Source organism: Pelophylax lessonae (assembly GCF_965119305.1).
Source record: "Pelophylax lessonae genome assembly, chromosome: 12".
Classification (NCBI taxonomy): domain Eukaryota; kingdom Metazoa; phylum Chordata; class Amphibia; order Anura; family Ranidae; genus Pelophylax; species Pelophylax lessonae.
In genome coordinates this window covers 189461752-189477518 of record NC_138779.1, presented here as the reverse complement: position 1 = coordinate 189477518, position 15767 = coordinate 189461752, and the positions used below count along the sequence as shown (strand labels likewise).

Here is a 15767-nt window from a genome sequence, read left to right as displayed (position 1 = left end):
GTCGGCTGCAGAGGTAGCCAGCAGGGAGGTTTAAGGAAGTTGAAAAACCTTCAGCTATTCAGAATGAGGAAATTAAGGCCTCTATAATTTGTCCAGAGGAAGTCTATTGAGGGCTGCCTCCTGAAGCTGTGTGAGCTGGGGATAGGAGAGCAGTCAGACGTATGCCTCCTGAAGCTGTGTGAGCTGGGGATAGGAGAGCAGTCAGATGTATGCCTCCTGGAGTGACATGCGCTGAGGAGGGTAAAAAGACTGAAGACTTCTCAAGGTGAGGACATGGATTGTTTTTCTATGTGAAGAAAAACAAAGGAATGTTTTCTATGTGAAGAGGTCAATGAACATTTTCTATGTGAAGAGAAAATAAATGGACTATTGATGGTCTGCTGTAGGATCAGCAAAGTCTGCCCAACAGTAGGTTGGGAACAGACTCTTTAGGTAGGTTCCTGTGTGTGAGAAGGTAGCAGCCCACAGTGGCAAGGATTTATTTTGTCTTTTATTTTATTTTTGATGTTTTGATGCTTGCACTTGTGTGAAGAAAAATTGCAAGAATAAAACTCATACACTGTTGTTTGCAACCACTTCTCGGCTCCCTGTGTAACGAACCCCCAAAAGGGGTCATCCACACCGCCACCGAGCTAATCCCTCACAGTATGTAAAACAATTATTGGTGTCCTGGCTATACTACATTGTTAGCAGGGTGCTGCATTGGGAAATCTAATGGTAACTTGCATATGAAGAAGATACTGAAGATTTATATTATACTTTTACTTGAAATCCCAGTTCTATAACTTCCAGCTATTCTGACTTATTTTCTCTCTACAAATAGGAACTAACACACAAGGACATATCCATATACAGCATTGTGGATTTTGCTGCTGGAAAATTTTGAAGGTAACACGCAAAATTCACGCTACTGTTCATCAAATCTTTTTCAGTAAAAAAGAAAAAAAATACACCTTAATTTTAGTGCACATACAATATTACCCCCAATTTCTTGATAAAATCTAATAGATGAGGTTGTGTCGAGATGCCAAATATGACAATCCTCAAAACTGCATGCTCCTGTAAATCAGCAAACTATTATAATCAAAATTGTCCATAGGTGAAAATTTAACCGTTTTTCTAGGTCATTAATTTAGATTTAACCCTAAATGATGGCCTTGGAAGTATAGCTCTTACATCGGTGTGCATGATGATACCTATTGGGTGTGACACAATTGTCAATTTGACACTTGTGCGTACCCGATACATGAGTTTGTGTTCACATGTGTGTTTACTTGGGGCAGGGGATTTGAGTATTTTTTAATTTGATTGTATTTGTAGCGCTCACCTGCATAGGGGCCACTGATATGGCCCAGGTTTCTTTCCCAGATTAGTGCAATATCAGCCAGGCACTCAACAACAGTCACTTTTCTTGCTCCATGAGCAGTCTAGGGCAGGGGTCTCAAACTGGCGGCCCTCCAGCTGTTGTAGAGCTTAAAGTCCCATCCAGTGGCGGTTCTACATTAAATTGCTCCCCGGGCAAGACTCCCTTCTGGCGCCCCCCCCCCCCCCCAAAAAAAAAATAACATGACAACATAACAATAAATGCAGAGTGCCACAGCATTGCCCCCAATAAATGCAGAGTGCCACAGCATTGCCCCCAATAAATGCAGAGTGCCACAGCAATGCCCCCAATAAATGCAGAGTGCCACAGCAATGCCCATAAGAAATGCAGAGTGCCACAGCAATGACCCCACTAAATGCAGAGTGCCACAGCATTGCCCCCAATAAATGCAGAGTGCCACAGCAATGCCCCCAATAAATGCAGAGTGCCACAGCATTGCCCCCAATAAATGCAGAGTGCCACAGCATTGCCCCCTTTCAATGTAGAGATGCCAGCGTGCCACCTTTCAATGCAGAGTGCCAGCGTTCCCCCCGCGAGACCCGTCCGTGCACTTACCTCACTTCTCTTCAGTTCAGTCCCCGGATTCCCCGCGTCTCCTCAGTCCTCCCGTGGCACCTCCTCCTCGGCCAATGGTGTGGAGGACCCGCTCCCTGATTGGCCAGGAGGAGTATCAGTGTGACAATAGCGAATTTTCATTCGCTATTGTCACACAATGGGCAGGCTCGGGGGGGGGGGGAGCAATGCTCTGCGCCTCGGCTGCCACAGTGAAATTATTCAAAGTTCCTCGGACGGCCCGGTACCATTTGATCCACGGACCGGTACTGGTCCGCGGCCCGGGGTAGGGGAACACTGTCTTGCCGCCCCCCACGTGTCATGAAAAAATGCCGCCCCGGGCGGCTGTCCCGTTCGCCCATGCCTAAAACCGCCACTGGTCCCATCATGCCTCTGTCTATGGGAGTCATGCTTGTAACTGTCAGCCTTGCAATGCCTCAAGGGAATTGTAGTTCTGCAACAGCTGGAGGGCGACTAGTTTGAGACCTCTAATCTAGGGGTTGACTTTTTTTTACGTTTATTGCTGGTCAACATGGCTAGGACATAGGTAGCTGTGGGATACTCCATGTGCACTGAGCAATAAACTAAAGACATTCTTCACTGTGATACTGCTTTTCAGGACAGTCCCCCAGGCAAAGACTGAGAAAAATGTACCACACCGGCAGCAATGTCCCAAGGCATGCAAGCGCTAGTATTGATATACTAGGGATATCAGCAGCAACAGTCACTAGGATCCTTCATTCTGGTCTTTACTCACAATGCCTTGTTTGCCTTACTTCAATATCACAGACAATCCCTTAGTTCAGTAAACCTTCCAGATCAGATACCCTGTGAAATCCCTTGCTTAGCTTCAGAGATTTTAGCAGAACAGACCCCCCCCCCCCCCCAGCTCTGCCACAGCTGTGATCGCGATTAACACAAGTAGAATTTTCAGCTGGGCTGTCTAAAAGGGCCCTTCAGGGTGGAAATTTCTCTGTTTGGACAAAAACAGGGCTGCCTCAGGCTCTAAGCTAATTATGCACTCCCCCAGCCACCTTCTGGGCACCTTCTCCCAGAGATTGGCTAAAGCTACATAAATATTCAGGCTGTTAAACTAAATTGACCTAGCTTTCTCTAGCAAGCTATCTATGTAGGGTGCCACATAATACATGTTAGTTTCTTTAAATTTGTTTTAATATCCCAAAGGAGGCTGACACATAACTTACAGTATATTTTAGCACAGTGCAGGTGACGGGTTCTCTATTAGACCCATGATGGTTAGTGATGTCGCGAACATAAAATGTAATGTTCGCGAACGGCGAACACGAACTTCCGCAAATGTTCGCGAACCTGCGAACATTGCGAACCGCCATAGACTTCAATAGGCAGGCGAATTTTAAAACCCACAGGGACTCTTTCTGGCCACAATAGTGATGGAAAAGTTGTATCAAGGGGACTAATGCCTGGACTGTGGCATGCCGGAGGGGGATTCATGGCAAAACTCCCATGGAAAATTACGTAGTTGACGCAGAGTCGGGTTTTAATCCATAAAGGGCATAAATCACCTAACATTCCTAAATTGCTTGGAATAACGTGCTTTAAAACATCCAGTGTGTGTATACGATCAGGTATGATGTTGTATCGATCAGGTAGTGTAAGGGTTACTCCCGCTTCACAGTGACAGACCAAACTCTGACAGACCAAACTCCCCGTTTAACGCACTGCAAACATCCGCAAACAGACCAGAACCGACCAAAATGGGACAGGAACTGGGCTTTAAGGGTTAGGGTTAGGGTTATGGTGAGATACTTGGGGTTAGAGTTAGTAACCCTACCCCTACGCCTCTAACTCTAAGCCTCTAACCCTAAGCACTAAAAATAACCCTAACCCTAGCCCTAACCCTAATTCTAATTTTTTTTCTGGTTCTGGACATGCTACAGAGCTGAAACTTCACAGGTACACTTTTTAGACCCCCCAGACACCAAATCACACAAAAAAAGTTCTTAAAAATTGTCATTTTTGATAGAGAGCCAATTATTGGAAAAATTAAAAAAAAAAAAAATTCTTTGGATTTAGTGTCTGGGGGGTCTAAAAAGTGTACCTGTGAAGTTTCAGCTCTGTAGCATGTCTGGAACCAGAAAAAAAAATATGAATTAGGGTTAGGGCTAGGGTTAGGGCTAGGGTTAGGGTTAGGGGGTTAAGTTTAAGGTTAGAGGGTTAGGGTTAGGATTAGGGCTAGGGTTATTTTTATGGCTAGGCTTAGAGGGTTAGGGTTAAGGTTAGAGGGTTAGGGTTATGGTTAGAGGGTTAGGGTTAAGGTTAGAGGGTTAGGGTTATGGTTAGAGGGTTAGGGTTAGGTTTAGTGTTAGGGGCTAGGGTTAGGGTTACGGTGAGATACTTAAAGTTAGAGTTAGTAACCCTACCCCTACCCCTCTAACCCTAACCCTCTAACCCTAAGCACTAAAAATAACCCTAACCTTAGCCCTGACCCTAACCCTAGCCCTAACCCTAGCCCTAACCCTAATTCTATTTTTTTTTCTGGTTCTGGACATGCTACAGAGCTGAAACTTCACAGGTACACTTTTTAGACCCCCCAGACAATAAATCCAAAGAATTTTTTTTTATTTTATTTTTTTAATTTTTCCAATAATTGGCTCTCTATCAAAAATGACAATTTTTAAGAACTTTTTTTGTGTGATTTGGTGTCTGGGGGGGTCTAAAAAGTGTACCTGTGAAGTTTCAGCTCTGTAGCATGTCCAGAACCAGAAAAAAATATAATTTTTCAGTAGAGCAGGGATGGTGGGACCCTCCTTTTACACCTATATGATCTTTTTTTTTCTGGTTCTGGGCATGCTACAGAGCTGAAACTTCACAGGTACACTTTTTAGACCCCCCCCCCCGACACTAATCCCAAAAAAGTCATGCCTGCCTCCAAAAATGCCTGATAAATATATAGAAAAAAAATAAATAAAAGCAGACTGATATACTAGCCCTAAAAGGGGCTTTTTGGGGTGCTGTCAGGATGCTGTCCTTACAGCAGAAGTAGACACAGAATACTGGCCTAGCTAATGATTTCCCTATCAATTCAGCAGCAACAGCAGCCCTCTCCCTGCTCTAACTAACTCTGCAGCTTCAGAATGAATCTAAGATGGATGCTGCCCTTGCTTTTTTATAGGAGGTGGGAGGGTCTGGGAGGGAGGGTATGCTGATTGGCTGGAATGTGTCTGCTGACTGTGAGGTACAGGGTCAAAGTTTGCTCAATGATGATGTATAGGAGGCGGACCGAACATCACATATGTTCGCCCGCCGAGGCGAACACGAACATGCGAAGTTCGCCAGGAACTGTTCGCCGGCGAACAGTTCGGACATCTCTAATGATGGTACCCTTGCATGCTGTTGAAGCTAATCAAGCACAGCCTGTGCTTAATTCGATTCTGCCTCAGCCAGAGTGGCCAGGGTTTGACAGCTCTGATCTGAGGTTCTCAGAGCTGAGCACTTCTGGGTTCACACTGCTCAGGGGAGATCTGCAAAAGAATACCTAAAGCCATTTTTATGTTGATAGCACAGGGAAGGGTTACAACCCCTGATTGTTTTATATCATTATACAGTATAACGCCATACAATATTACATATACTGTACAATATTTTTTAATATTTGCGTATCACTACTTGTCTTTAGGTTTCTCTCCGATTGTGACATACATGCATAATACATATGATCCCCAATCACCATGAGGACATCCTTTCCACTTGGAAACTCTGCCTGCATCATCAGACTTTTTTCTCAGCCTGAAAAATCTCTAGATGTTCAATGAAGAACAGACCTGGCCATACGTTTTTCACTGTTCTAAAAATATATACTACTTATATAGTGTAACAGTCAATGAATAAGGCTGTAAGCGTGTTCATTGTTGGTAATTTGTGTGCCACTGAAAGTCAGTGATTAAAAAAGTAGAATTTATTTTTCCCAAACAGAAAATGGAGCAGGCAGAATTTTCGTTTTTAGCGGTTACCTTGGATTCAAACATAATCAAAAACATACTGCTGGCTTATTAGGCTTCTACCTAGGAGTTGACTCTGGAATGTGTTAATGACTGATGTAGAGGTGTTAGATTGTAAGCTCCTTCAGAGCTAATATGAATTGCAATGTGCGCTCCATAAAGCTCAGCAGAATGAGGTATTCTTCTGATGAAGTCAGGAGACTTCTTCAGAGGAGTCAGGAGTATGCAATGAACAGAGTTCAGGAGCATGGGCATACGCAGAACTTTTTTCAGGGGGAGGCAACATTTGAAGGTCACCCATGCTCCGCCCCTTTTCAAAAATGTAAATAAGGGGAGGGGCCAAAAAATAAGCCATTCTTTACAAGTTTTCAGAGCACCACTCGCTACTCACATGACCCACTACCTCTCTCCTCCTCTCAGCCTCTCCCCCTCAGCTCCCGACTGACATCAGTGAGGAATCCTTTGTCCCACCCACTGCAGGCAGCTGTCAGACGGGGAGAGGAGAGAGCCGACGGGGTCAGGTGAGCGGCACTGAGCCCTCTGAAAACTGGTAAAGAACGGCTTATTTTTTTAAAACACAGACACAGGGGCACACAGGAGTATTAAACATACCAGACAGAATGGTACAAATTGGCTTAACAATCACTACTTGAAAGGGGGAAGTTGGGATTCTGGGGGGGGGGGGCATTTGCCCCTACCTGCGGACGCCCATGTGCAGGAGTCAGGAGTATGTAACTCACTAAATGGAGAGGTGAGAACTATGTAAAGCTGTGCAGGTAGATGTGATAAGCTTCCTAGGAGCAGGGACTGAAGTAAAGGTGAGATGTTAAAAGTGCTACCTATGTTGTTGGCACTATATAATAAGTGTGTACCTTCTTGTCGTTTTTTTTTTGTGGAATGCCACACATATTGTCTAACATGTTTAATTTTTCCCTTTTTGCCCATTTTTGTCCTCATTTTGCTAGGGCATTGTACTCAGACATGTGAGCATTTTTTGCACATGTCATGAAGGATGTCCTTCCTCTTGGCAGCGGAAGAGTGTAGCCATGCTGCTTTATTAGGTAGAAGAATCTATCTAAATGTAGTAAATGCTAAGCTGTACTCAAGTCTGAGTTGAAGTAACAGTTCAGCTTTCTTGTATCTCTCTTGGGCTTGCAGTGCATTACAATCAGGAGCTGCTTTCACAGAAGCTGGGTTTGTTTGAAGGTCCTCTATATGTGAAGAATGCTAGTATCCTTGTAGTCTGCCTAGACGCGGGTGTCCTGTGCCCTAATCCTCTCTCCATGGAGTGTTGAGTCAATAAACGTATTTCTTGCATCTATAAGTGAGTGGTGCCCATCTGTACACATTGCTTCACTTTTGCAAAGGACTGGACCCTGAGGTGAAATTATACTTAAAGGGAAACTGCAGTCAAAAATGGATTTTTTCCTATTTGTATGTTATATATCTTTTTCTTTGATATTTTTAATTTTCTGGCTAGCTGCTTGTCTAGCTTAGAAAGTCTTATCTAAACTAGACAATCAACTTCTTCCTGTTCTTCACCAACAACGCTATCTCCCTTTATCTGAATTTGCTAAGCTGTCTTTCACTTCCTGAAAAGGTTGTCGGTCTTTGTTAGACAGGCATGCCTAGACCTGCCTAGCCCGCCCCCATCCCTCCTATCCTTCACAGAACATGATCTCCTGTCTTCATAGCCTTGTGTAGGCTAGCATCTTCTTCGGAGAGAGGGGGGGTCACAAGACCATCGCAATATATGAAAGAAATAAGGTACAAAGGAACATTTTTGAAAGTTTTGAAGGATATAGATCCATTTCTATTCCTCATTACATGTGAGTAATGAGTTTTAGGCACAGTTTCCACTGGTGGAACTTGTCATACGACTTTGGACACAAAGTCACATGACAAGTCACAGCCGATTGATTTCAATGGCACCGGTTCCCATTTATGTGACTTTGAAAATCAGCGATTTTGAAAAGGTGAAATACAAAAAGATGTCAGCGCTGCTATATATATATACTATATATACATATAATACAAATAATAAGATAAAGTGCTAAGCACTTTATCTTATTATTTGTGTTATATGTATATATAGCAGAACTGACATCTTTTTATATTTCAGTTTAAAAGCACAGGCACTTTTATGTTAGCAGCAGCTTAATTTATCCTTTTTCACACATGCACTTTAGTTACACATTTATCCATAAGCGCGAGGTTTCTTTGCTACATCTATCAAGATTTTGAAAAGGTGCCTGCACTACTTTGATGCGACTTTGAACCAGAGAGTGTAAAGTTGGATCAAAGCTGCACTCAAAGTTGCACTCTAAATCGCAGAACTTAAGAGTCGCACTAGTGGAAACATAGCCACTAGGCTAGAGTGTGACTTTGAAGTGTGACTTTGATGCAACTTTGAGTTCAGCTAAGATCCAATTTTACACTCTCTGGATCAAAATCGCATCAAAAGTTGCATCACAGTAGTGCAGGTACCTTTTCAAGGTCGCTGGTTTTCAAATTCTCATAGATGGGAATGAGTGCCATTGAAATCAAAAGGCTGTGACTTGTCATGACAGTCCCCCCCCAATGTCAAGCTTCCTTCTCTTGTGGTAGTCTTCATTGAAAGCCCTGCACAGCTATACTGTATATGTGCGCTGCAATCCCCCCCCCCCCCCCCCCTCCGGGTCATGTGTGAATTTTTTCCTCATTTTCAAATGTATTAGGATGTACAATGCATCCTTGCTGATGAGAGGACACTGGGCGGGAACCTATTATCAGCTCCTCCCATGCTGTGTACACCACTGGCTACACAGGAACAGTGCCCCTCCCTGGAAGTTATGACACTAGTTTTCAGTAACCACGCCCACTTGCTGCTCTTGGACTCTGAAGGAAGAGGAATTGAAGTCATGTGACAACACTGAATACTGCAAAATAAAGGAAGAAAAATTGGGATATTTCCATTTTGACACATAAGGCTGAACTCCGCTCACATTATTGATTACAGGGGAGAATTTAGGGTTTTAGGTTTTACTTCCGCTTTAACATGTTTTGGGGATCTGGGGGATGATACATTCTTAAAATCCACCCCAGAACATTTTGATGCTTTCTCTTTCCCATTTACTGCACATAGTTTTCTATTTTTCATTTTTATGTCTTGATTTTTTCTAATAAAGTTTCAACAAAAACTAAAGCATATAAAACATATTCTGTCTTTTTCTTTATTTATTGTAACCTGTGATGAGCAAACTGGCTTGGGTTTGGTTTGCAGGAGGATGGTCTAAATCTTTTTATCTCAGTTTTACCAACGATAAAATTCTGATACTAACAATACAGAGCTTTGTTTTCCTTCTACTGACACAAACTGTGGAATTTATGTTATCTCATTGACCCCAATGATGGCAATTATTTTCCTCCCATTGTCACCAATAATGAGACTTATTTTATCCTACTGACACCACCAAAAAGGGGCCTATTCTTATTTTCAACAATGATATGGAAGGTTCCTCCTGCAGTCATTAAAACTAGGCTTAGATAATTTCACTGACAACAACAATATGGGGCTCCCCCCCCCCCCAATGATGGAGTATATTTTTTCCACTTTAAATCAATAAAATTATATGGGGCTCGTTTACCTCCCACTAATGCCAAACAAGAGGCCTATTTTATCTCACTTTAACCAATGATATGGATCTCATTTTTCTCTCACCAACACCAATAAAAATGTCACTTAAAGTAATCCCCTGGGTGACAGTGGGAGGAATATATCTCACTGACCCCAACAATGGGGTTTATTATATTTCAGTTTCACCAGTGATATGGGGCTTCTTTATCACTGTCACCAATCATCTAGAGTAGGGTTTCTCAACTAGGGTTCCTCCTTAGGTTGCTAGGGGTTCATTGAGCAATGGGCAAAATTCTGCCTCTGGTTCCCAATGACACCATTGTTCCTTTTAGCTATCTGTAAGGGGGTAATTCTTCCCAATGATGACAAGAGTAAGGAGCATTCTTCCCACTGACTGTCACACTAATGTGTCATGAGTTGTAGATTTAAAATTTTTAGCAGGGGTTCCCCGAGACCAGAAATTTATTTTAAGGGTTCCTCTGTGTTGAAATGGTTGAGAAAGGTTAATATAGAGCTTGTTTTTCCTCCTACTTTCACCAAGTATCCTATTTTCCTCTTCAGAAGGAACATTTTTTTTCTCCCACTGACAATTTATTTTTCTTACTGATCTCAATTATGGTGCCCATTGTTCTCCTACTAAAGCCAACAATGAAGCATATTTTATTCCATTGTCACCAATGATATGAGACTAAAGGCCCGTACACACGAGTGGAAATTCGGCCGGGAATTTTCGTCCGACGACCGATCTGCTGATTTTCGGCTTGTTAGTATGATGCTTCTGACAACCGACTCCGACTTTTCGGCCGAAAAAATCCTGGTGTGCAGACTATAAAATTTTTGTCGACCGTCAAAACCACGTCCGTTTTTCGTCTCATTAGTACAGATTTCGATGGGGAAAAATCTTATGAGCAAGACTAGGCATGCTCAGAGATGAAAGAACACATAGAAAGCAATCCAACACATGACATCACTTCTGAAGTAGAATTCTGTTGTGCCGGAAAATTTGTGTGCAGTCTAGAGCACATTCCAACCAACAGACACCACTCTGGACAAAAGACAGACGACCGGTCGGCGGAAATTCGTTGCGTGTGTACGAGGCTTAATTTACCTCAGAAAGACACCAACCATTTGGGGCTTATTTTTTCACTGAAGCTAATGATATAAAGTTTACTTTTCCTTTCATGGACATCAAAAATGAGGTTTATTTTATCTTACTGACACTAAGAATTGTTTTTATTATATCCTGCTTACACCAACAATATGAGAGTTATGAACATCAGTAATGAGGCTTATTTTAACCTGCTGACTCAGTTTAACTACTGCAATCTGTAAGGGATACCAAATGAAGCGATAACCAGATCAGGGGGCTCCACTTAACCACTTTAATACTGTGCTATCGCCAAAAGACAGCTACAGCCTGGCTCTCACATTCTAGGAGGGCATCCATGGACGTTCTCCCTGGACGTGCCTCCAGTACAGTCCGAAGCATAAAAAATAAGGCGCAGGGCTGGCATGACTAGGTAGTCAGGGGAATCAGGGAGAGTCAGGGTTAATTAAAAGTTTACTGGGCCCCTACCCAATTAGGGGGCTTTTCTTTTGCAGGTAGGAGGGGCTACAAGGAGGTCATGGAGAAAGCAGTTTTTAAACAAAAAAATAGCGACAATTTAAAAAAAAAAAAAACAATATTTTTCACATTCTGCTATATAACATTCCCAAAAAAAACATTTAAAAATCAAAATTATTTTACATTTTAGGCCAATTTGTTTTCTGCTACATATTTTTGGTAAAAAAAATCACAATAAGCGTATTTTGATTGGTTTGCGCAAAAGCTATTGCGTTTACTAACTACGGGAGAGATTTAGGTAATTTTTATTGTTTTTTTTAGTAATGGCGGCAATCTGCGATTTGTAGCGGGACTGCGACATTTCAGCAGACAGATGGGACCGCTAACTGACATTTTTGACACTTTTGGGGGTACCAGTGACATTACTACAGTAATCAGTGCTATAAATATGCACTGTTACTGTAATAATGACACTGGCAGGGAAGGGGTTAACCCTATGGGTGATCAAGGGGTAAATATAAGCCTAGGGGAGTGATTCTAACTTTGGGGGGGGTTGGGCTTGTGAGATGACCATAGAGACATGTGATCCTATATAGCAGGATCGCATGGTCTCTGTGATCATCTCAGGGAGAATGACGGATGGCTGTGTTTACATCAGCCGTCCGTCCTTCTCTGTCAGCAGAGGGAGATCGCGAGTGGCCGGCGGCCATCAGAGCCGCCTGACACTCGCGCCAGCTTCCCCGCTGATGCTGACGGGGGCAGGAGCGTGCCACCAGCGGCGCTTGCTCGCACCCTAGCTCCTCCCAGGCGGGCGCCATACATGTACAAGTACATCTGCAGCGGCTGGATGTAAAGTGGTTAAAATAACCTGCTGTGTTTATCAGTTTAGGGACCCATCTAGGGTATGGAGTCACCTGTGGAATGCCAGTTAATGGGGGTTAACTGGTAGATTAAAATTGTGAGGTATCTGCTAAATGTTAAGTTTATCCCCGAGCCGGTGTGGTGTGGCTGGGCACCGGGTAAATAGTTACGCAGATGATTGATACTTGGTGCCTCCAACGATCGGCAACCTCAGGTTTCTTGTTACTGTATTATTATTTTGTTTCCTGTTTTAAGGAATGTTTGTTATATATTTTGTTTGGTTTTAATAAATGGCCATTACAGCCAAAATTTTACTCCAACAATTGTGTTTGGCATTTTTTTTATACAGATAGTTGGGGTAAAAAAGGGGTTGGGTTGGTTATAGGTCACAGAAGTTTAAAATTACATCTGAAGTGCATTAGTCATGCCAGCCCCATTGGGCTCTCTTTGTGATCGCAGAGTGCATAGCTGATCACAGATCAAGGTAAAGGGCAAACCACAGTTGCCCTTTACCATGTGATCAGCTCTGTCCAATCACAACTGATCACATGTAAAAAACTTGCTGGGTATCAACAGTGCTTTCCTCGCACGGTGTCTGTGTGAGGAAATGATTGCTGATAAGCGGAAAGCCTTTCAGTAGATTGTTTACACTGATAATCAGTGCAGGCTCATCATCACACATTAGTGAGGAAGAAAAAAGTACTGATTTGCAAAAGTTTACGACAAATTAAGAAAACCTTTTTTTTTTCAAAATGTTTCGCTTTTTTTTGTTCAGAAAAAAAAACAAAAAAACAGTGGTGATTAAATACCACCAAAAGACAGCCCTATCTGTCTAAAAAAAAAATGATAAACATTTCATATAGGTACAGAGTTGCATTACTGCACAATTATCATTCAAAGTGTAAGCGCTGAAAGCTAAACATTGATTAAGGCAGAAAGTTTCCAGTATTAAAGTTGTTAAGAAAGCTGGAATCCGACCAAGTTTATTTATGCAAACAATCAACCAACACACAATTACAATGCAAAAGTGAAAGATAAATGCAACAGTGAAGCAAGTAACCAAGTAATACACCTAACTATGATACACTATGTACAACTGGAGGAAAGTACACAATAGGCAGGGTGCCACCAGGAATAGGATAAGGAAGCAGAGATGGGGTAGCTGGGTACAAGAAAGAGGCTCACAGGCAGAACACTGAGGAACTAATGAAAGTTAAGGCAGAGACTATATTCATTCCCATCAGCGAGGATCAGGTGGATCCTAATTACTGGAAGCTGCTGGTGGCCACCAGAACTACAACCTTCAGCTCTGGGAACCACAGTGCCACCAGCAGGTGATCCAGGTCCTGACAGTAACTTTTAGGACCCGTTGTCACCTGTGCAGTGCATTACTGCATTCATGTCAATGCCTCGTTTCCACTGAGCGGTACGGTTTGGTTCGGTACGGTACGCAAATTTTGCCATTTACATTGTCAAAAGTTGTGAATGGTATCCTAATTTTCCGAACCGTACCGTACCACTTTTTTGGGACCCTTTCGTTGGGGTACCAAGCACATTAGTACCGTACCAACAGGGTGGAGCTACACTGTTGAGGTACTGTTGAGCTGAGGTACTGTTGGCGGTGGAAACGCAAGCCTGATCAAGGTGTACCATTCCGAACCGTACTGAACTGTGCCGAACTGAACTGTACCACTCAGTGGAAATGAGGCATAAGTGTGCGGAAAGCTGCGTGTTAACCACATGCCGATCGCCCCGCTCATATTTACAGGGCGGCTCGGCTGTGCATAATCACGTAGATCTACGTGATTATGTGCACGCGGTCTCGGTGGCGCACGTGCCCCGCCAGATTCGCGCTCCAGCTGCGATTAGACCAGGGGTTCTCAACCTTTGTCCTCAGGACACATTAACAGGCCAGATTTTAGGTATTACCTTGGGGAGATGCAAACTAGAATACTGCAGTCACTGAACGGCAAATTATACCACCTGTGATGTATTTCAGTCATCTTGAAAACCTGGCCTGATAGTGTGCCCTGAGGACAGGAGTTGAGAACCGCCGGCCTCCCGCAATCTTCCCAGAAACTGACAGGAGAGCCGCCTGCCTATGTAAACAAAGCAGGCGGCTCTTCTGTCACACAGACACAGAGAGATTGTGTGTCTCAGGTAAGTTGAAACACTGAGCTCTGTGTGCCTGTCACAGAACACTCCACCTCCCCCCCCCCACAGTTAGTAAGCACAATTAGGCATACGTTTAACCCCTTGATCACCCCCAATATTAACCCCTTCCCTGCCAGTGTCATTTATACAGTAACAGTGCATATTATTTAGCACTGATTACTATAATAATGTCACTGGTCCCCAAAAAAGTGTCAAAAATGTCAGTTAGGGGTCCGATCTGTCCGCCGCAATGTCGCAGTCCAGCTAAAAATCACTCATCTCCGCCTAATAAAAAAAAAAAATAAATAAAAAGTCCAAAAAATCTATCCTGTAGTTTGTAAACACTATAACTTTTGCGCAAACCAACTAAAATACAATTTTTGGGATTTTTTGTTACCAAAAATATGTAGCAGAGAACAAATTGGCTTAAATTGATAAAAAAATGTGATTTTTTAAATTTTTTTATTGGGAATGTTTTATAGCAGAAAGTAAAAAAATATTGGTGTTTTTTCAAAATTGTCGCTCTTTTTTTGTTTATAGCGCAAAATCTAAAAACCGCAGAGGTGATCAAATACCACCAAAAGACATCTCTATTTGTGGGAAAAAAAGGACATCAATTGTATTTGGGTACAGCGTTGCACGACCGCGCAATTGTTAGTTAAAACAACGCAATGCAGAATCGCAAAAAAAATGGCCTTGTCATTAAGGGGGTAAAACCTTCCGGAACTGAAGTGGTTAACCAGTTTTGGAGTGCCTGCCGCAGTTTTACTGCAGCAGGCAGCCCCTCCTGCACGAACCGACGTAGGACTACTTTGGTCGAGCGCCTGGTGCTAGGGTGCAAGAGTGCGCCGTCGGCGACACGCTCCCGCCCCCAATGGCAGCGGGGATGCCAAAGCACAGGGCTGGCGGCACCGATTGCCGCCAGCCACCCGCGATCGCTTCCCGCTGAGACAGAAGTATGAGCAGCTGTTGTAAACACAGCTGACCGTTCTTCTCTCTGAAATGATCACAGAGCACCTGTGATCCTTCTAATATAGGATCACAAATCTCTATGGTCATTTCGCAAGCCACGCCCCCCCCCCCCCACAATTAGTAAAAACTCCCCTAAGCTTACATTTAACCCTTTGATCACCCACTAGGTTAACTCCTTCCCTGCCAGTGTCACTATTTCAATAACAGTGCATATTTTTAGCACTGATTACTGTAGTGATGTCACTGGTCACCCCCCAAAAGTGTCGAAAAGGTCAGTAAGGGGTCCAATCTGTTTTACTAGTAAAAAAATAACAATTAAAAAAAAATTCGATAAATCTTTCCCCTAGTTTGTAGACGCGATAACTTTTGCACAAACCAACCAAAATACGCCTATTGCGATTTTTTTTTTACAAAAAATATGTAGCAGAATACAAATTGGTCTGAAAGGATGAAAAAATAGATTTTTTAATTTTTTGGGGAATGTTATAGACAGTAGCAGAATGTAAAATATATATGAGGCCAGCAAGGAGACACGGCGGCCATTTTATTGGTTGGAAACAAAGGTTCTGAGAGTATAGCTCCGAGACATGCTGTGATTTCTTCATGCAAACGTGAGTTGCCACTCTGCTTTTACTGAATAAACCTGCGAACGTACTTCACTATTGGAGTTGTCCCTCTTTTCCT

General features: G+C 42.9%; 1 protein-coding gene across 1 annotated transcript in view; it reads left to right on the top strand.

Annotated features, from left to right (window-relative positions):
* The window catches only part of LOC309568022 (cell adhesion molecule CEACAM3-like), a 103853-nt gene extending 97797 nt beyond the window's left edge, over nt 1-6056 (top strand). Inside the window, exons 6-7 of the mRNA XM_082273596.1 lie at nt 824-888; nt 5891-6056. Of these exons, the coding sequence (XP_082129722.1) occupies nt 824-886 (63 nt within the window). The 3' untranslated portion in view covers nt 887-888; nt 5891-6056. The remainder of the gene's footprint in view (nt 1-823; nt 889-5890) is intronic.
* The last annotated feature ends 9711 nt before the right edge of the window (nt 6057-15767 follow it).